General features: G+C 46.7%; 2 protein-coding genes across 3 annotated transcripts in view; one reads left to right on the top strand and one right to left on the bottom strand.

Annotated features, from left to right (window-relative positions):
• The window catches only part of LOC144889570 (uncharacterized), a 434,610-nt gene that overhangs the window by 31,333 nt on the left and 381,360 nt on the right, over nt 1-21,917 (top strand). The gene's annotated exons all lie outside the window — the stretch shown is intronic.
• LOC137416516 (peroxisome proliferator-activated receptor delta) overlaps nt 1-21,917 on the bottom strand; it is a 65,244-nt gene that overhangs the window by 27,429 nt on the left and 15,898 nt on the right. For both annotated transcript variants that reach the window (XM_068102134.2, XM_068102138.2), the window contains exon 5: nt 17,883-18,074. In XM_068102134.2, coding sequence (XP_067958235.1) covers nt 17,883-18,074 — 192 coding nt within the window. The remainder of the gene's footprint in view (nt 1-17,882; nt 18,075-21,917) is intronic.

The following is a 21,917-nucleotide window of genomic DNA, read 5'->3' as shown; positions in this document are numbered from 1 at the left end:
ACTAATCCGTAACACTTCCCCCCCTCAAGAAAGAAAGTTTGAACATAGTGAAAACTTTATTTGTAGGCAAGACTCTCCCAACAAACAAAAGTAAACTCACACCTAAATCATCAATTCCCCTGAGCAACGATAATCAATATTTCCAAAAAATAAAGCAACAAAACTTCAAACAACCTACAGAGATTTCCAAAGTTAGTTCACTCTGGAGAAAGCACTAGCACTCTGGCACTCTGGAGAAAGCACTGGAGAAAGCAACGACATTGTCCCTGCTCTTTACATGCTCAATTTCCCAGTTGAACTCATGCAAAGCCAAACTCCATCTCATCAACCTCTAATTTTATTTTCCATTTTTTTTGAAGGAAGGTTAGGGGGTGTGATCAAAAATCCAAAGTCAAGCAAATCTATAGCACTTTTTTAGGGAGGCCAAGCTGAGAGCCAGGTTTCATGGTGGTTGGTTGGTGAGGCCTGGAAGTACTCACTACATGGACGCCTTTAGGAACGTGGAGTTCACGGTTAATCCATGTCGGAAAGTTCACTACATGGACGCCTTTAGGAACGTGGAGTTCACGGTTAATCCGTGTCGGAAAGTTCACTACATGGACGCCTTTAGGAACGTGGAGTTCACGGTTAATCCGTGTAGGAATCTTGGCTCGGCTGCTCCGCAGCATTCAGTGCTTCAAACTCTTCCTAACTTTCCTAATAATCACGGTTGGAATGCTTGTCGCTGTAGACACATGAATAGCAGTCTCCTTCTCGGCCACACCCCTGATAATCATCCCTTCGGGAGCTGCCATAACTCTGGGAGCCATAGCCCCCCCTGAAACGACCTCCACATTTCTGTAGCCCCCTCAACGCCTATGGCCTGCCTTCTCTACTGTTATGGTCCGACCATCCAAATCCTTGCCATCCAAATCCTTTTCTGCATCTTTGGCGTCCTTTGTGTTTTCAAATGTGACAAAGCCAAACCCTCTTGACTTTTGCGTCTCCCTGTCTTTTATCAGCAGCACTTCCAAGAGCGGTCCATATTTGCCAAAGACAGAGTCCAGAACAACTTCCCTTGTTTTGAAGTTCAGTCCACCTACAAAAAGCTTGCCAACATTGCCTCCATCCATGACTTGTGTGTGTTGACCCTTTGTTTTTGGGTACCTGACAAGACGTGCCGGTGCAAAGCGTGACGTCAGTACCTTCCTCTTCTCTTCAGAGCGCTTCCTACCCATAGCACGAGTCGCGGCACAGGAGGGAAAGATACCCGGAATCTCTGCTCTAACTGTGCAGTGTTATTTTCCATGCTAGGCTTTTCAACAAACATTGGGTTACCAGAGACTTGACCACCGGCCAAATCATTCCCGATAACAAAAGATATTCCTTCGACAGGAAGAGTAGCTTGTAAACCTACGGTGACCGGTCCTGACACCAAATCAGACTGCAAATGGATAACATGAAGTGGGGCTCTAACATAGCCACCAACCCCCTGTAAACGAACACTAACACCAGTTGCCGTCTTCTCGGACAATGGCAAAATGCCTTCAAGCATCAAAGATTGATGTGCTCCTGTGTCCCTCAATACCCTAACAGGTCCCTGTTTAGTCACGTCTCCATCCAGTGACACAAACCCCTCTGAAATAAAAGGTTTGTAACCCTCTTGAACAAGGTTGTTCTGTGATGCCGTAACTTTGGCATGGGAACCTACACAAGGCACTGTCCTCCAAGGACGATTTCTCACATTTGCCAATGCATTCGGAGTTGTACTAGTCTGACTCCGCTCTTGATTTTTCCTTTCCAGAGCATAACATTGGGACATCAAGTGTCCAGGTTTCTTGCAAAAAGTGCAAGTAGGCGGGGAGGAGAAACTCATGGTCTGTCTCGAGCCCCTTGGAAGATAAGTCTGTCTTGGAACTGTAGTCTTCTGATCCCTAAAAGTGGTGGTATCAGAGTTGTCCTCATATTCATCTCTAGGCCGCCCCAATGAATTTTCGTTCTCCGCACCGGATGTACCATAACTCCCCTGGCGAACTCTAAGCGGGAAGTCAGGTTTGTGGAACCCCATCCTGTGTGTCAAGGCATAGTCATCTGCCACGGTTGCTGCCTTATACAACTCTGGTACCTTGTTTTCCTCCAGATGTACTTTAATGTCCTCGTGGACACACTGTTTGAATTCCTCCACCAAGATCAATTGTCGCAACAGCTTGAAGTCTTTCCCAACCCCTTTCACATCACACCACCGATCAAACATGGTTTCTTTCATTCTGGCAAACTCCACATGGGTCTCACTCTCCCTCTTCCTGGCGTTCCGGAATTTTTGCCGGTAAGCTTCAGGGACCAATTCATAGGCCTTGAGAATGGTTTTCTTCACTATCTCATAATCTGCACATTGGTCAATCGGTAAAGCCGAAAATATATCTTGAGCTTTACCCACCAGAACACTTTGCACTAACATAGTCCAGGATTCCACAGGCCATTTTAGCATTTGAGCCACTTTCTCAAAGTGTAAAAAAAACTTGGCTACCTCCTTTCATTGAAGGGTGGAACCATCCTCACATGACTACCAACATCCCAAGCGTTCTGACTAGTTGTCGAACTAGCCGGCATGGATGCTACCTCTCCCCGTTCTCTCATTAATTCCAACTTCTTGAGTTCAATTTCCTTCTGACACTCCATGTCACGTTCCTTTAACTCCCTTTCAGCTCTCCTCTCCTCTGCTCTTTCCTTTTCTCTTCTTTCTTCGAGCTCTCTTTCAGTTCTCCTTTTCACTGCTCTTCTCTCCTCGAGTTCTCTTGCAGCTCTCCTTTCCTCTGCTTTTAACCTTTCCTGGCTCTGCAGTTGCATCTCCGTTTTCCGGAGCTCCACATTTTCTTTTTCCTCGGGTAACCAATCCAAGGCTACCTCTGTCCATGTTCCCTGTCCCACCAGAGATTCTACCACCAATGTCTGCATTTCTGCCTTCTTCATACTAACTCGGACCTCCAAGTTAAAATGTCTGGCCAATATCAAGAGTTCCGATTTTTTTAATGCTTGGAACTGTGCCTCATTAGGGGACGCCACAAACTTTCCTGCGTCAAACACCATGGTGACTATCAGTTAACACCTGTTAACCTTCACACAAAAATTTTTCCAATTTTTTTTTTTGAAAAATTTGGGAATGTTGGGAAAAAAAAATCCAAATTTGGGAATTTTGGGAATGCTAGGGAATCCTATCCCGGACGAACTATCAGGGAATTTAATCCCGGACTAAGACCCAATTTCGAGCCCCAGAGTCAATTGGACGAGCCCCCAATTTCTGTTACGTGCTCCTCCCCGACCCCCTCGTCACGGTGTACCTCCAAGCCCCGAGAGGAGTCACGGCAGAAAAATGTGTTATTCTGTATGTCAAAGATCAATGGTGAAGCCACAGCAATTGTTACTCACAAACAAATATTGTATTAAGATCACACAAGAATAACCATACAACAATAATATGAATCAAAAGTTAAAGTACAATCAATATTCTATGATGGTACCATCAGTGTTATAATATATAACTCACTGTGCTCCAAGTGAGTGAAACCAGAACATCCCCAATGTCTCTTATTCCCGGCTTCAAGCCACAGTTGATTCGCTCCAGCGATCGTTAGAACGAGGTCCAATCGAAACCAGAATCCCGTGCGGATGGCGAGAACAGTCACACAGCGGAAGCTGTACAAAGGCGCCCTCAAGGCGACTGGGAAATCCAAAGGTGCCCTACAGGCGACTGAGAGATCACACCCTCGGGTATGGATGAATTAGCTTTCAAAAAGCCACGTCACACACATGCCCCAGATCGACGTCTGAATGCGGTGAGAATTGTCGAAAAGAAACGAAACCGCGAACGAAGCACTAGTCATGCGCGAGTCAAAATGGCCGAGGACCCGCTCCTGAGACGTACCGGCCCGGCGCTAATTCTCCTCGGAATCCAACGCCCTAAACCTGACACGCAGGTTTATCGATCACAGCGATGACAACTCTGTCACAGGACTTTCCTATCCCGGAAACCCGAAAGTTCGCTCGTGACTCTCGATTGCCAGCGTTCGTTTCAGAACTCGGAGCAACTCGGCTTTCTTGTCCGACTCGACTCGCTCCGCCCTCTTTTTTCTCCTCTTCCTCTTCGTCACCGTCCGGTTCCTGTTTCATTTACAACATTAACTTTTAACTTTTGAAAATAGAAATATCGATTCCCTTTAAATGACAACAATAATAATACATGGAATCAGAAATGTTTACAGTGGATGAAAACCACAACAACGGAAGTGACGAATCCGTAACAATACATAGATACATACATACATACATATATACATAGATACATACATATATACATAGATACATACATACATACAAACATATACATACATATATACATACATACATACATACATACATACATATACATACATAGATACATACGTAGATACATACATACATACATACATACATACATACATACAATACTGTTATGTCGGGGGGTAAAGGAATATCTAGAGCCAGGTAGATCTGTATCGGTAACATGCTCATATCAATAGGGAATATATTGTCGCAATAGGGAATCCACCCTGTAATTTCTGTGTTTTAGGCGGTTTGTCGGGAAAGTGTATACCTTTGAACATACAAGGATGTTTGGGTGTTAAATAATTGTAGGGAGTAAGATAAACCCCTGTGTGTCAGACCTGGTAATCATTCCTTTGTCCCTTATGGCAACACACACATATAAACACTTAGATAGGTCCTTAGTGCACACATTAATTAGTTCCCTTCCCTTACAATGACCTTGGAAGAAGACGGTCAGGAGGCCAGATAAAGGCACCGCCGGATGGCCATCGCCGGCCGCACCACCAGCTGGCCTAGCAACATCGTGTGAGACGAGCTATAACCACACCACAGGGAACGTGTGATTGGTTGGCGCGGAAGGCGCGAACCTCCAGCCAATCAGGGCGGGAGGCGCGAAGATGCAACTGAGAAGGAGGTTGTTCATTGGAGAGAAGGCACTGGAGGGTTCGGTGGATGGCGGGAGGATACGGGTCCCTGGTTGGTGGTGCGCCAGGACTGACGTCAGAGGGAAGGTTATAAAAGAGCACGCTGCACGACATTTTCTCTCTCTTGGCTTCTTCCCTGGTCTCTTGGTGCTGCACGATCTCTCTGTGCTTGAAGCTCTTGCCATTCTTTTTGGTCTCTGTGCTTCTCTTCTTCGTCTTGAGAGGTCCTGGTGGTCGTTGGTTCACCATCTGCGTGGTGCTTGGAGCGGTGCTTGGTGCTTCCGGAGCTTGGAGTGGTGCTGGCCACACGGGGCCTGGTGAAGCGTGCGAGCGAGCAGACGGAGGGTTCCCTCGAGCCGGAGCTTGGCGCCGGACGGGGCCGCTTTGGATGATGGACAGATAAGGTTGGCCATACATACATACATAGATATGTATGACGGATGACGGACAGATACATACATACATAGATACATACATACATACATACATACATACATACATAGATACATACATAGATACATACATACATAGATACATATATACATACATACATAGATACATACATACATACATACATACATACATACATACATATATATATACATACATACATACATACATAGATAGATAGATACATACATACATACATACATACATACACCCATACATAGTGTTGCGGTTTTGAGAACCCACACAGGTAACATCATTAAAGGTTAAAGGTTGCACCCCATAGTTAGGCCACAAGCAACAAATAGGTCACCTTAGGACGTTAGTTATTTCATAGTATGTGTTTAGGATAAGGCCATTCCCAATAGTTGCATCTGCGTTGTGTAAAACAAATAAGAGTAGGCCCTGTTCGTCCATTTTGCAGCCACCCTCCAAATCGACCTCGTTGGGCAGCATCCATCCCGCACCCTGATTTGGCTAATACACCTCCTTTGCCAGCAGCGTTCGCTGCCCTTGGGCTTCCGCTCGAACCAGCCCAAATGCCACGAGGTAAGGCCCGAAGGGGGTGGAGCGCAAGGGTGGGGGTGTGGCCACGTCAAGCAGCCGGCAAAGGCGGAGCCGGTAAGACCTCAACAGCCAATCATGGCTGAGGTGACATTGCCTGACAGGGTGTGGCTGGACATTCCAGAGGGTTCGCTGGACGTGGCAATATAACCCTTCGTGCGAGGCCCCCACCTCAGTTATGAGGAGGAGAAGCTCTGTGAGTTGAGTTACGAGTCCTGAACGAGTTGGAGTTATGATGGGAGAGGCACTTGGTTCGTGTAATGAGTGATGAGAAGGGAGAGGCGCTCATCAGTTGCGGTATTCAGTTACGCGGAGAAGGATTGATTGCGCTTAACAAAGGACTGGTGCGCGGCACGCATTGCAGAGGACTGCAGCGTGCAGAAGGACTTTTGTGGGAAGGCACCATTGGTAACATCATTGGGGGAGCGGTGCATGGTACATAGCAATACCGGGAGCGCGTATAAAGGCGCCGGTACAACTATTGCGTACGCGATATAATCGCCAGCCAACTGACCTTTCCCTGATATATAACTATCCGCCTCGCGCCTACACCACGTGGAGAGCTGCCTGCCATCTTCCACCATCTGCACGGTACGAGTCGGGGACCGGACGAGCTTGGACCCTTGGACCCTCAACCCGACCATCTACAAACCCCGTGTGAGTGAGTCTGAGAGTGAGTCTGAGTGTGAACAGGCCCGTGTCCAGGGAATAAGTAAGACTGTATAAGGCTGCCCTGTGTATCTGCTTCTTCCTCTTCACTGTACATTACTTTTCTTCCTGTTCTTCTTAGTGTACAAATTGTTAATAAATTCTTGTGTTATTCCTTTTCCTCTTGGTCCGACCGTTTTAGTCATTTCCTCCATTGGGTAAACGCGTCACGATTACAACCGCTTAGAATCGGGTTTAGTTTTCGTTAACAGCTCGGATCACGGATTGCTATCCGCTCGGCATATTACATCAACATCCGTGATTCGGGCGGGAGTTATTTCCTCGTTTCCGGCCAGCATTATTACTTAGGTAATAGCGAATCCAGAGTCCCAAAAACCCTACCTAACGCTGCCCGGGAAGGACGTCATAGCCCCTGGATCCCGTCGGTCAGTAAAAGACAAGGGGATTAACCCCCTCTTGGTAATGGGGAAGGCCGACGAGGAGATCCACAACAATTGGTGTCGGGGAGTGGGATTTGGAACCCGAACCAAATTTTAAAAATCTTTTGGACAAATTTGGTCAAAATTACTAGCGACCCAAATTTAGCATAACATCTAAATTTTAAATCGTGCCATGGATAACCAAGGCGGTCGGATGCCGGTGGGGGGAAATGAGGGAGTAGAGGAAGGGTTATAATCAACCCAGGACCCCAGGGAAGAATTGGAGCAATTGGCAATGGAGGAGGACAGTGATGAGGGGCAGGTAGCAGGAGAGGGACAAAATGGCGGCGCCCCGCACGTGGCGGTGAGAGCCGAGCCCGTGGTACCAGTGGGTTGGGACCTGTATTTACTCATAGAGCAACTACGAGCATCTATAGAAATGCAGAGGGACAAAGCAAGGCGTAATGGGGACAAATCCACAAGGGAAATGAATAAATTGGGAAGCCAAATTGGGGAATTGAAAAATGATGTACAACAAACAACATGCATTTTAAAGGCCATTTTCCCTACTAGAGCGGGGGTTAGCCTTAGAATTGAAAAATGATGTGGGAAACCAAATTGGGGGATTGAAAAATGAAATGGGAAATGTAATTGAAGGGTTTGGAAATAGAATGGGTGACCGCATACAAGGAATGGGGGAGAACATTGATCGCATGTTGAGCGAGGAGGTCGCATGATGTGAGGAACGCGGGGAACGCAAACTGGAGCCAAGCAGAGCCGGGTGGACCGGGGTAGAAATAGCGACATGGGGTATGGAAAAACCGACAACCGCCGAAGTAGAAGAGAAAATTTTATTAGCGCCGGCGGACGTCGAGGAAAAAGAAAATGACATAATTATAATGGAAATTGGGGTTGAGGAGACGGCAGAATCAGAGATTAGATCAAGGGAAGAAATGGAATGTACTCAAAGTCCGTGTTCGCATCATGATGCCGTACTTCCTAACCAAAATGAAAGTTTGCAGTTGGTGCAGGAGAGGAGGATCCCGAAGGTAAGTAGGGCTGTATATGGCGCGAAAAGGTTTGGCGCGAAAGTGTTTGGCGCGAAAGGATTTTTCGCGCGCTTGGGATCCCGACGTCACCTGGGTGCTTGTGGAAGGTCCGTGGTGCGCTGTGTGAAGGTGAATGGCGCGAGTGCGAGAAAAGAGAATGCACGAGCGAGTGCGGGAACGGAATGCATGGGTTGTGTGCGTATGGGAAGGGTCACGTGGTGTGAGAATGCGACTCGAGCATCGACGCAGACCGGGGCAGCGTTTAGGCCGACGTATAGCCGACGCGAGTCCTCGGTGCGCGGGGGGCTTTGCGTGCTGCGGGAGCCGGCGGGGATCGTTGCCGTGGCGCTCTTGCAAGGAGCACTGTGCACGATTCGGGCCGGGCCCCGCCCTGTATGGTCGGTGCTGCGCTTTGATGGGGAAGGCGAACGGCACGATTCCGGGGGAGGTCAGCCAGGTCGGACCTTCGCCCCCTGGTGGGCGCGGTGCTCCGACCGGGGGAGGTTGGGTCATTGGGCTGGAGACCGAAGGGCTCCGCGCCGAGATGGTGCCTGGAACCTCGGTCCGAGTATGCCTCCTCCCCAGAATCGGAAATGCCGGACGGACCCAACAAACAGGAGACTGTCCATCCACATGCATTGCTCGGCTTTGCGAAGCCGAGCTGTAAGGATGCTGTATTCCTGCACGGAGAGGCTCAAGTGGAAGGATAGTAATAGCAGTAGTGATGGCGAATGGTAGCTTTGCCATTCGTTATATTGGGGCACATGAGCTTTAGTTTATGGGGTTTGGCAGTGAAAACTAGCCAAGGCGGGCTAGGATAATTGTTAGGGACTTAGAAATGACCATAGGAGACCAAGATTTAAGTAGCGACATCGATACAGGTAGTGGGGCCGTAGTCAGATTAGATGGATGATAATGACGAGGGATGTGCTTAGTGTAAAGGGAAGATAGGGAAAGCACAAGTATTAGAGGGAAGGAGTTTTTTTTTTTTTTTTTTGTATACAAGATCGAGGCTCGTGAAAGAGCGAACATTAATCACACAGAAAGACAAACCGACACATAAAACATATAACATCGGGAGCGGTAGACAAGATGGGGAGAGAGGGGGAAGGACACAAACACAACATTTGAGAGCAGGGACCGAGAGACATGGAGACATCGAGAGATCTGAGAGAGGGCGAGGGCTTTGGGGGGGGGGGCATGGGAAGGGGGCGGTGGGAGAGGTATAAAACATATGGACACTGCCAGGACTTCCAGGAAAGAAGTTGGAATTTCAAACAAGGTGGATCTGGGGTGAATTAGCGGGGGTAGAAAAGATCAAGGTTTTGGATGGGGGAAGATAAGAGATGGTGGTGAACAGCTGTTTTAAAGACCTGGAGGGAGGAGTGGGATTGAAGGGAGTGAGGGAGTTTGTTCCAGAGGCGGGAGAAAAGAGGAATGAAAGAGTGAAGGTGAGCAGAGAGCCGAGATTTCGGCAGTTTAACCATCAGAGGGTTGCTGGCAGATCTTGTGCGACCTGTAGGAATATTTGGGGGACAGAGCACAGAGAGAGCTGGGGGTGCAAGGCCGGAGAGGAGTCGGTAGAAGACAGAAAGACCACCTACCTGCCTGCGGTGAGTGAGTGAAAGGCCCTCAGAGATAGCTTCATCGCGGGAGATTCCAATAATTCTGAAAGCTTTGGTTTCAACAGCGTGAAGCCGAGCTAGGTGTGAGGCAGGAGCACCGGCCCATAGGGGAGAACAGTATTCCATTGAGCTGCGGATGAAAGCCTTGTATGTGGTGAGGAGCTCAGGTGTGCCGAGGAAGGACTTCGCACGACGGAGGATGCCCAGTCGGCGACTGGCTTTGGAGGCCAGCTTGGAAATGTGGTTTTCCCAAGAAAGATCATGGCAGATAGTGAGACCCAAAATCTTGAGCGACAGAACTTCTTGGAGAGGATTGTTGACAAAGTAGATGGGAGGGTTGTCCAGTCGATCTTTTCGGAGAGACATAGTAGGAGTGTGAGATTTGTCAGGATTGAAAGACATGTTCCACTTGTTTGACCAGTCTGTGATTTTGTCCAGGTCTTCAGAGAGTGAGGAGGCGGCAGACTGCCGATCTGAGGGAAGAGGAATGGAGCGGCAGAGAGTGGAGTCATCAGCAAAGAGATAGAGAGGATTTTCGAGAGAGTCAGAGAGATCATTGATGAAGACCAGAAAAAGCACGGGGCCCAGAACACTGCCTTGGGGAACTCCAGCCTGAACAGGAAGAGGAGATGAGAGAAACCCATTCAGGGCCACACGTTGACGACGACTAGAGAGGAAGTCCGCCAGCCATGCGTGGAGATTTCCATGGATACCAAAGGAGGAGAGTTTGGTGAGCAGAGCGGGGTGCCAGACCGTGTCGAAGGCACGTGATATGTCGAGGGAGACAGCTCTAATTTCCTGTTTGGCATTGAGGACCTCCATCCATTGTTGAGACAGCAGAAGCAGCATGTCCAGAGTAGAGTGACCTGGTCTGAAACCAAATTGATGATCATAGATCAAGCCATTGGAGAAGAGGAAAGATTTCATATCCGAAGCAATGATGGATTCCATGACTTTGCTGATAATTGGGAGAAGGCTGATTGGTCTGTAGTTGCTAGGATCTGTTTTTGCACCTTTTTTGTGCAAAGCGGTGATGTTGGCTGATTTCCAAGCAGATGGCAGTTGACCTTGAGCAAAAGAGAGGGTGAAGAGAACAGAGAGAGGGTGAGATAGAGCAGCAGAGCAGGATTTTAGGACCCGTGGGCTGATGCCGTCGGGTCCAGTTGCAGAATCAGAGTCGAGGGTTGACAGAAACTTTTCCACCTTGTCAAGAGGAAAGGACGCGGAGTCCAGGAGCAGCAGGGTACGACTGGGTATGGTGGGTACAGAGAGGGATGGGTTTGGGACACAAGATTTAGAGGCAAACACAGAGTTGAGGCATTCAGCTTTTTCACGTGCGGAGTCAGCTGTGTAGCCGTTTGAGGTAAGGGAGGGGATGGAGGGGGAACAAACACCAGAAACGGATTTGACCAGACGCCACCAGGATTTGGAAGAGGGAGACAGATAAGAGAGTTCGGTCTTGAGAACGGAGAGATATTGTTTCCTGGCTCTCCTGAGGGTGGACACACACTTGTTTCGGGCTTTGTGAAAGGAAATGAGATTTCCTTCCGTTGGATTTGCTTTCCAGGAGACGAAGGCAAGTTGTTTCTGGGCAACAGCCTCACCACAAGATTCCGTGTACCATGGACGGGAGGAAGGGTATGACAACTGAAGACGAGATGGGATAAATCTGTGCATGAGAGAGAGCAATTTACTTTGGAAGAATTCCCAGGATGAGTTGATGTCAGAGGTGGTAGAGATGGGAGACCAGTCCAGATGATTGATGGCTGCTTGAAGACCGTGCCAGTTGGCCTGAGTGAAATGCCAGACTCGTCGACGCTGAGCAGGCTCCCTGAGGATGGTCAGAGAGATGTCCACTTTAACAAGGACATGATCAGATGATCCGATCAGAGCAGAAGAAGAGCAGCAGACATTTTCAGGGAAGTTAGTCATAACCAAGTCCAGAAGAGAAGATGTTCCGTTGACTGAGATCCGGGTCGGGAAATTGACAGATTGTGTCAGTCCCAGTGAGTCGCAGAAGTCCTTTGCTGAAGAGCCATGTCTGGTGAGAGAGGTACCCACACCCAGCCAACTGGCATGGTGACAATTGAAATCACCACATATGAGGAAGAGAGAGTTGGGATGAGTAGATAGAAGTTGGTCCATATCATCAGACAGCGAGATGTAGATGGAGTCATCACTGTTTGGTGGACGGTACAACACACATATGAACAAGAGGTGGGAGCGAAGGGGAAGCCGTAGCCAGAGGTATTCCTGGGGGTGAGGTGGAGAGAGTGCAGTGCAGGGCGAGTGAGGAAGAGAGTTTTTGATAAAGATAGCAACCCCGCCTCCAGGACGAGGCTCAGGTCTATCATACCGGAGGAGGGAGTAGCCCGGGAGAGATACTATGGAATCAGAGACATCATAAAGGAGGAAAGTTTCTGTTAAGCAGATCACGTCTGGTTTGACAGAAGCAACCTGTATGGAGAGATCAGTTAAGTTTGAACGAAGGCCCCGGATGTTTGAGGTCCATACCGTTAATGAAGAGGAAGGGGGAGCATCAGATACAGAACAGGGGGGAGGAAGGGTAGGGTAAGATGTGGAAGAGGTGGAAGAGATAGGGAGAGCTGTTGAAGGTGTGTCAGAGATTTCAGAATAGCTCGGAGAAAGGGAAGGATGGGGCGGACAAAAGGTTTGATGGTGATTGGGTGAGCCACAATGAGGTGTTATTTGAGGAGGGGGAAGAGCGAGGCAGAAGGTTGGGGGAGATGGAGGTGAGAGTTTGAAGGGGGAAGAAGTGGGGAGGACGCTTTGAGGAGGGGGAGTGAGAGGGGGGAAATTGAGAAGCAATGAGGGTGGGGAGATTTGAAGGGGAGGGGTGAGGGGGGAGTTTGGGAGGGAAGGGACAAGGGGAGGGATTTGAAAGGGATGGGATATGGGGGAGATTTGGAGGGGAGGGGTGAGGCAGGAGTCTAGGAGGGGAGGGGCGAGGGGGCGTCTTGGCGGGGAGGGGTGAGGGGGTAGTTTAGGAGGGAGGGGGCAAGGGGGGAGATTTGAAAGGGATGGGTGATGGGGAAGATTTGGAGGGGAGGGGTGATGGGGAAGATTTGGAGGGGAGGGGTTATGGGGAAGATTTGGAGGGGAGGGGTGAGATTGGATTTTTGAAAGTGTACGATTTATGGGAAACGAACATTTATTGCAAAATGAGTTTCTTGTGACCTTCGAGTTAAAAATACGTTTAAGGACGCTGGATGGAGGATGGAGTGCAGGAGAGTTTAGGGAATGTAGAAAAAAGGCACTATAGGAGATGGATATTTTTTTTGGGATGAATTGATTTGGTGAGCAAGTCGAAAGCAGCCTTTTAAAGAAGAAGAAGAAAAAGGTGTTATAAAATATGACGGAATACATAACTTGAGGGGAAAGTGTAAACATTGAAGGTTAATGAGTGAAAACTATTTGGGGAAATGGGGGAGAAACACGTGGTCTAAGAACGAACGAACGAATAAGAATGAATAAACGAATGAGAACAGAGAAGGAAATGTTTTTTTTTTTTTTTTTTTTTTTTTTTTGAGTTGAGATTTACACAAGGAAGTAGGCTATGGGTGAAAAGCCTGGGAATACAGAGAACGAAAGTTATTGGATCACAAACGACGGACCGCTGAGAGAAAAACAAAGCCTCAAGGTTGTACAGTGCACACTGTACAAGGCCTCAAGACACGACACGGCAAACAAACGATCAATTTATGAAAGATAAACACCGAGAAACAACCAAAGTTGCACACAATAACTTCACACACCGAAAGATAAATACAGTTTCGACAAAATACAATTGTGAACAGACTTAACTTCGAAAAACGTGGAGACCGTGTGGAGCTTCGAAAATCCCTCCCACCGTCGATGGGTAAGATGTAAGATGTGGAAGAGGTGGAAGAGATAGGGAGAGCTGTTGAAGGTGTGTCAGAGATTTCAGAATAGCTCGGAGAAAGGGAAGGATGGGGCGGACAAAAGGTTTGATGGTTAGTTAGATGATGGAGTTAGTTATATGATGCTGTGTGTGTGGAGTAAGATGTACTGGTAAGATGTAAGATGTGGAAGAGGTGGAAGAGATAGGGAGAGCTGTTGAAGGTGTGTCAGAGATTTCAGAATAGCTCGGAGAAAGGGAAGGATGGGGCGGACAAAAGGTTTGATGGTTAGTTAGATGATGGAGTTAGTTAGATGATGCTGTGTGTGTGGAGTAGAGTGGAGAAATTGTGTATGAGCTTGAGGATGCACTTTAGGCGCAAATGAGGAATTGTGAATGAGATTCTTGGTGGTGAGCGTGAGGAAATGAGGCAATGGTCGAGAATGATGTGTGTGTGTGTGAAAGCGTATGAGTAGAGTATTGTGGACAAGTGTAAGTGTATTGAGTGATTGGCTTGCATGGGGTGCAACTGAATAAGTGGTGTGGAGTGAGTAGTGTGGAATGAGTGGTGTGGAGTAAATGGTGTGTGGTATGAGTGGTGTGGAGTGCATGGTGCGAAGGAGTGGATGGGGGAGGATGGACCCCTTCACGAATACCCGGGGAGGGTAGTTTAAAGTTAGGTAGAGGGAGTAGGTAAATTTGTTGGATATTGACATCTGTGGTGCGTGTAGTAGCAAAGTATTGCTTGGAGGGGTGCATAAGTCTGTGGAGATGGCTGGACGTGTGGGCTTAATTGGTAAGTATAGTTATTGGGGCACTCTGCCACTGGTAGTCTGTCAGCCAGGTGAGGCCGCAGGTAGGCTCTGGGAGCCAGGTAGCATTCAAATAGAGTTCAGCGGGGCCCGAGGATCCGAGGAGAGGACCCGGGTAGCCCATGCCAGAGAGGGCATCACGGGGTGAGAGAGCCAGGAGGGCCTTCCCCCGGTTAGGGTAGTGTGAAGGAGCATGGTAAGTTCGGGTGGCGACTTCAGTGGCGGAGGTGCGCAGGTAGGTAGACCTGCTGGTAGAGCCACACGACCCAGCTCCGAAATTGTGCGAGGGCACAGATAGAAAAAATGGGGGAGTGAGACCCCAAATTGGTAAGGCACCACAGTATGGTCAATGGGAATTGGTTTTTAGAACCACATAGTGTAAAGAGGCCAATTGCATTGGCAGGGCAAGACCCCGGGTAGAGTAAAGAGTTAATGTTATTAGAAGGATAGCTCGGATGAAATCTCTTCGCACAATCCACATCCACTCACCGAGGTGATAGGACTCCACTCCAGGTTTTTGCAGATATTTGGAGTTTGTAAGACGCATCATGACATGGGTGAGACATTGTGTGTTATTCCATCCCTTCCTTCTGGGAGGGATTGGGGATGAATTCGGAATTAGGGGAGATATGGGAGACGAGCCGGTAGAGACGAATTTGTAAATGGTGTAAATACGGGGAAGGGCAAGGGTAGTGTAGATTGACATGGGGGGTGACGAACGGCTAGGGACGAGCTTTCTCCGCTCGCTCTCCCGCGCCCCTTCATATCGCATTACCTTGCATTGTGTGTACCCTTGCGCCCTTGCCCCCGCTAACCTCTGCTTTGTCTTCCTCCCCACTCATGGACCCATGGTCTTTTGTTGAGGGGAGTGTGCAGGTGCCCTGAGTTGTGCGGCTGCACTCTTGTGCTGCAGCCTGCTGCCTGCCGCCAACACCAGTACACCATATGGACCACACGTTCTGTGGCCTGGCATCTTTGCTGGAGCAGACCACTGCTGCCAGCAGCATCTTACTTGCGGACCACTGTTCTTAAGTGGCGCACATGCCATGCAGTCGGACCACCTACGCTGGCCCTGCTGGCAAAATAAAAAGCGGACACGATTTGTGCACTTTTTATTAATTAATCTTTGGTATGCCCGGACATGAAGACATCAGGTTTTACGATGGCACACCGAAGAACATGAAGCAAGAAGACGTCGCGGCCCAGCAGCGAAGCACAAGGCATCATCCATGATTTTAAAATGTTTTTGTGCATTTTTTTGGTGATGGTGCTTTTTGTGCATGTTTTTTTGTGTGCATATGGGTGTATCGGTGTATCGGTGTATTGGTGCAGTGCATTGCAATTGGTGTTTCCTCTTTTCAAAATTCCTTCTTGTTCCCACAAAAGACAGGTCCTGGGTTGTAGTTGTAAATAATTAGTCATGTCTTGTAAATAACATGCTCCCCACTGGCTTTATGTGTAGTTTGGAAACCATTCCGTATTTCGGTTAATTGTGGGTGTGAGTCTGATTAGGTAGTACAAAACGCAGCAGGTGGGACATATCTAGTGTTTAAAACTGTCGCACACAGGGTAGTAGGTTAAAAGTAGAGGGAAACTACACCTAAGTGTCACACTAATTTAAAAGGTAGTCCTGACCCTTGCTCGAAGCTGGCCGTCCTCACTGGTATGTGGTTCGGCTCGGGGACGAGCCTGGCGAAAGCAGTGGTGCAGTGTTGCGGTTTTGAGAATCCACACAGTTAACATCATTAAAGGTTAAAGGTTGCACCCCATAGTTAGGCCACCTTAGGACATTAGTTATTTCATAGTATGTGTTTAGGATAAGGCCATTCCCAATAGTTGCATCTGCGTTGTGTAAAACAAATAAGAGTAGGCCCCGTTCATCCATTTTTCAGCCACCCTCCAAATCGACCTTGTTGGGCAGCATCCATCCCGCGCCCTGATTTGGCTAATACACCTCCTTTGCCAGCAGCGTTCGCTGCCCTTGGGCTTCTGCTCAAATCAGCCGAAATGCCACGAGGTAAGGCCCGAAAAGGGGGCGGAGCGCAAGGGTGGGGGTGTGGCCACGTCAAGCAGCCGTCAAAGGCGGAGCCGGTAAGCCCTCAACAGCCAATCAGGGCTGAGGCGACATCGCCTGACAGGGTGTGGCTGGACATTCCAGAGTGTTCGCTGGCGTGGCAATATAACCCTTCGCGCGAGGCCCCCACCTCAGTTATGAGGAGGATAAGCTCTGTGAGTTGAGTTACGAGTCTTGAACAAGTTGGAGTTATGATGGGAGAGGCGCTTGGTTCGTGTAACGAGAGATGAGAAGGGAGAGGTGCTCATCAGTTGCGGTATTCAGTTACGCGGAGAAGGATTGATTGCGCTTTACAAAGGACTGGCACGCGGCATGCATTGCAGAGGACTGCAGCGTGCAGAAGGACTTTTGTGGGAAGGCACCATTGGTAACATCATTGGGGGAGCGGCTCATGGTACACAGCAATACCGGGAGCGCGTATAAAGGTGCCGGTACACCTATTGCGTACGCGATATAATCGCCAGCCAACCGACCTTTCCCCGATATATAACTGTCCGCCTCGCACCTATGCCACGCGGAGAGCTGCCTGCCGTCTTCCACCATCTGCACGGTACGAGTCGGGGACCGGACGAGCTGTGGACCCTTGGACCCTCAACCCGACCATCTACAAACCCCATGTGAGTGAGTCTGAGAGTGAGTCTGAGTGTGAACAGGCCCATGTCCAGGGAATAAGTAAGACTGTATAAGGCTGCCCTGTGTATCTGCTTCTTCCTCTTCACTGTACATTACTTTTCTTCCTGTTCTTCTTAGTGTACAAATTGTAAATAAATTATTGTGTTATTCCTTTTCCTCTTGGTCCGACCGTTTTAGTCATTTCCTCCATTGGGTAAATGCGGCACGATTACAACCGCTTAGAAACGGGTTTAGTTTTTGGTTAACAGCTCGGATCGCGGATTGCTATCTGCTCGGCATATTACATCAACATCCGTGATTCAGGCGGGAGTTATTTCCTCGTTTCCGGCCAGCGTTAGTACTTAGGTAATAGCGAATCCCTAGTCCTAAAAACCCTACCTAATGCTGCCCGGGAAGGACGTCATAGCCCCCGGATCCCGTCTGTCAGTAAAAGACAAGGGGATTAACCCCCTCTTGGTAAAGGGGAAGGCCAACGAGGAGATCCGCAACAATACATACAGACAATCGCTGTTTCAGACGGCATTGCCCTATGGGCTACTTCGTAAAAATGAGAGTAACTACAAAGCGAGGAAAACATTTGAAACCCAGGTGAAGCAGCTCAAAGTTGAGTTCCCATACCTCCAAGCTATCCTGCCAGTCCTCATCACAATCCTAACATTAAATACCAACAAGTATGGGGAAACCGGGAAATGAAGAATGAAAAGTATGAAGAGTGCTGCTCTCACTTGGTCATTAAGGTCCAGGCCTCCAAAACCCGGAATGCTCTTGGCAAACTCGGTTACTTCACAGATAGCCTCGACGGAGCGGTGCTGGTAGCGGTTAAACATCACCAGCTCGGCGTCCCGCTCAATGTTCCACTTTCCCAAGAAAAGTGACTCGGCGTTTTTGAGCGACTCCATATCATGGATAACCACGGGCTGCAATCGGAAGCGGGGGCGGGGTGGTAGAGGAAGGGTAAAACAATGCTGATTTAGCAATTCAACGGTGTCAATAAACACTGCGGTTGGAAAACACAAACAGCTGCTTATGATGTAAAATATTTTGAAAGGGCGGAAAGATGATCCGATTGTTTACGCATCTGCATTCAACTTCATCATCATGTGCATTTAAATGCAAGTTTCATTTGCCTTTTCCAAGATTATTCTTCCTCTTGACGAGTTATACCTTTTATGATGTGCGAAAGATAATTAATAAGTAAGTAAGTAAGTGAGTGAGTGAGTGAATGAATGAATGAATGAATGAATAATAAATAAATAAATAAATGAATGAATAAATGAATGAATAACTAAATAAATAAATAAATGAATGAATGAATAAATAAATGAATAACATGAATAAATGAATAAATAAATAAATAAATGAATAAATAAATGAATAAATAAATGAATAAATAAATGAATAAATGAATAATTAAATAAATGAATAATTAAATTAATGAATAAATAAATAAATAAATAAAAGAAAGAAAGAAAGAAAGAAATGTAAGAAAGAAAGAAAGAAATGCAAGAAAGAAAGAAAAAGAAAGAAAGAAAAAAAGAAAAACGAAAAAAGAAAAAAAGAAGCAAGTTCTGGATAATTAAAGTACTTTCCAAGATGGGTCAAATGAATGTCAGGAACAGAAATTTCCGCTTGTGGCCTGTGGAAAGAGGAACTGCTAACAGCAGTGATAGTGTCAGGGAGGGCGGCCAATGCCTCATGGGAGCATGACATGGACCACGCCTGGCTTTGTGCAATTCCTCGTGCCAATTCCCCATCTCGTAGGTCAGAGTAATCAAATGAACACTCATTCTATGAGCAGTCATATGAGCTGAGCACTTGTGAAAAACATGGCTGAGAAATAAGAAATTTCTCAATGACATTCTTCACTTGCTTCCTCCTTGCTTACGTATGCCTGCACATGTCATGTGCATGTCAAAATTCATGTTCATTCTATTTGTGTTCATTCTTACCTGTCGGTTTCTAATATCGGAAGAATTGTACAAGGGGGAAAAAGTGTTACTTTCACTTTTTTGTGCAAAAACCTTGCAAGATATTTTATGAAGACTGCCGTCTCCATCAGCATTTTTTACCAAGATTAAAAAAGGAATTAATGGAGGTAATTTAGATGTGGAACCGGCACACAGTGGCATTTTATAATTTGGCCACAGAACTGGCACACAGTGGCATTTTATAATTTGGCCACATAACCGGCACAAAGTGGCATTTTATAATTTGGCCACAGAACTGGCACACAGTGGAATTTTATAATTTGGCCACATAACCGGCACAAAGTGGCATTTTATAATTTGGCCACATAACCGGCACACAGTGGCATTCTATAATTTGGCCACAGAACCGACACACAGTGGCATTTTATAATTTGACCACAGAACCAGCACACAGTGGCATTTTATAATTTGGCCACAGAACCGGCACACAGTGGCGTTGGCACAAAGTGGCATTTTATAATTTGACCACAGAACCAGCACACAGTGGCATTTTATAATTTGGCCACAGAACCGGCACACAGTGGCGTTGGCACAAAGTGGCATTTTATAATTTGGCCACATAACCGGCACAGAGTGGCATTCTATAATTTGGCCACAGAACCGGCACACAGTGGCATTTTATAATTTGGCCATAGAGCCGGCACACAGTGGCATTTTATAATTTGGCCACAGAACCGGCACACAGTGGCATTTTATAATTTGGCCATAGAGCCGGCACAGAGTGGCATTCTATAATTTGGCCACAGAACCGACACACAGTGGAATTTTATAATTTGGCCATAGAGCCGGCACACAGTGGCATTTTATAATTTGGCCACAGAACCGGCACACAGTGGCATTTTATAATTTGGCCACAGAACCGGCACACAGTGGCATTTTATAATTTGGCGACATAACCGGCACGCAGTGGCATTTTATAATTTGGCCACAGAACAGCACACAGTGGCATTTTATAATTTGGCCACATAACCGGCACACAGTGGCATTTTATAATTTGGTCATAGAACCGGTGCACAGTGGAATTTTATAATTTGGCCATGGAACCGGCACACAGTGGAATGTTATAATTTGGCCATTTGGCCAAATAATACCTCCGCCAGGTGCATACTAAATACTCTACTTGAAAGTACCTCATAGAGCACATACCTTCGCCAGGCTGAACAGTTTATGTTTTGTGTCCCACTGATAGGCCGGATCTGGATTCGGCCTTGAACCAAAATCTAATTGGCTTTTTCTTGTCACCTCAGCAACTCGTCCACCAGGATTAGTCATAACTAGTCCATAGCTTTTATAAACATCATGTTATATATCACTTTTTACCTGATTGCTCAATGGTGAAGAATCACTTTAAAATTAAATAATTATCGTATCTGAATCAATATTCAGATCTTCACCAAAATTGAACCAATTTGTCATTGTCAGACACGAAACCTCTCCACCAAGTTTCGTCCAAATCCGTCCATAACCTTTTGCGATATCCTGCTATATATCGTTTTTGGCCCTATCTCTCAATGGTGAAGAATCTCTTAAGAAATTTTACTGGCTGGATCCGGATTCGGATCTTCACCAAAACCTAATCATTTTGTCCTTGTCACATACACTACCTCTCTGCCAAAATTTCGTCCGAATCCGTCTGCAACGTTTTGAGATATTTTGTTCACAATCAAACAGACAAACAGACAGCGGTGAAAACATAACCTCCCTCCACCTTTGGTGGTGGAGGAAAAAATGAGAAGAAGCTCGACAAATTCACAGCAGAGATGTAGTGAAGCAGATATGGATATGTGGAAGATGTACAGATCAGAGGAGGAGATTAATCGATTCGAGAAGAGACAGATAGACAAAGCAAGAAGACGTCATGCGGAGCACGATACTTGCAAAATCCGCTCCCCACCCCCATGAAAAAAAATTCCATTAATACAGCAAATTGTCCATTTCATCAAGATTAAAATTGACAATCTTGATCAAAGCTCTGGTCAATAGGAAGAATAGTGACGATGTTTCAGATGAAAATTGATGATTTTGGAAGTTTGCCCTAGAGTTGACCTTTGACCTTTTGACCTCCAAAATAGTTACTTTTCCTATATAGTGACACAATATGCAAATGCTGTTCAATTTTCAAGTCATTCGGATGAAAATTGATGGTTTTTCAGATGAAAAGTGATGATTTTGGAAGTTTGACCTTGAGTTGACCTTTGACCTTTTAACCTCAAAAAGAGTATGTTTCCCAATTTATTGACTCGATATGCAAATGCTGTTCAATTTTAAAGTCAATCAGTTGACAATTGGTGGATTTTTAGATGAAAATTGATGATTTTAAAAATTTGACCTTGAGTTGACCTTTGACCTTTTTACCTTAAAAAATAGTTCATTTCCCAATTTACTGACAACATACAAATGCTATTCAATTTTAAAGTCAATCGGATTTAAAATGGCGATTTTAGAAATTTGACCTCCAGATGACCTTTGACCTTTGACCTCAAAGTCAATAGGCTTCTCAAGTGGGAGGACCTATACGACTTGGTGAAGTTTTGTGATGGGCGGTTTAGAATTGTGACCTGTAGGCCGGTGACAAACAGGCAAACAAGAGGACGTCATGCGGAGCACGATACTTGCAAAATCCGCCCCCCCCACCCCCAAGAAAAAAAATTCCATTGATACAGCAAATTGTCCATTTCATCAAGATTAAAATTGACAATCTTGATCAAAGCTCGGGTCAACAGGAAGAAAAGTGACGATTTTTCAGATGAAAATTGATGATTTTGGAAGTTT

This window comes from Myxine glutinosa, chromosome 1 (assembly GCF_964187855.1).
Source record: "Myxine glutinosa chromosome 1, kmMyxGlut1.1, whole genome shotgun sequence".
Classification (NCBI taxonomy): domain Eukaryota; kingdom Metazoa; phylum Chordata; class Myxini; order Myxiniformes; family Myxinidae; genus Myxine; species Myxine glutinosa.
The sequence above is the reverse complement of the archived record's forward strand: the minus strand, read 5'-3'. Positions and strand labels throughout refer to the sequence as shown.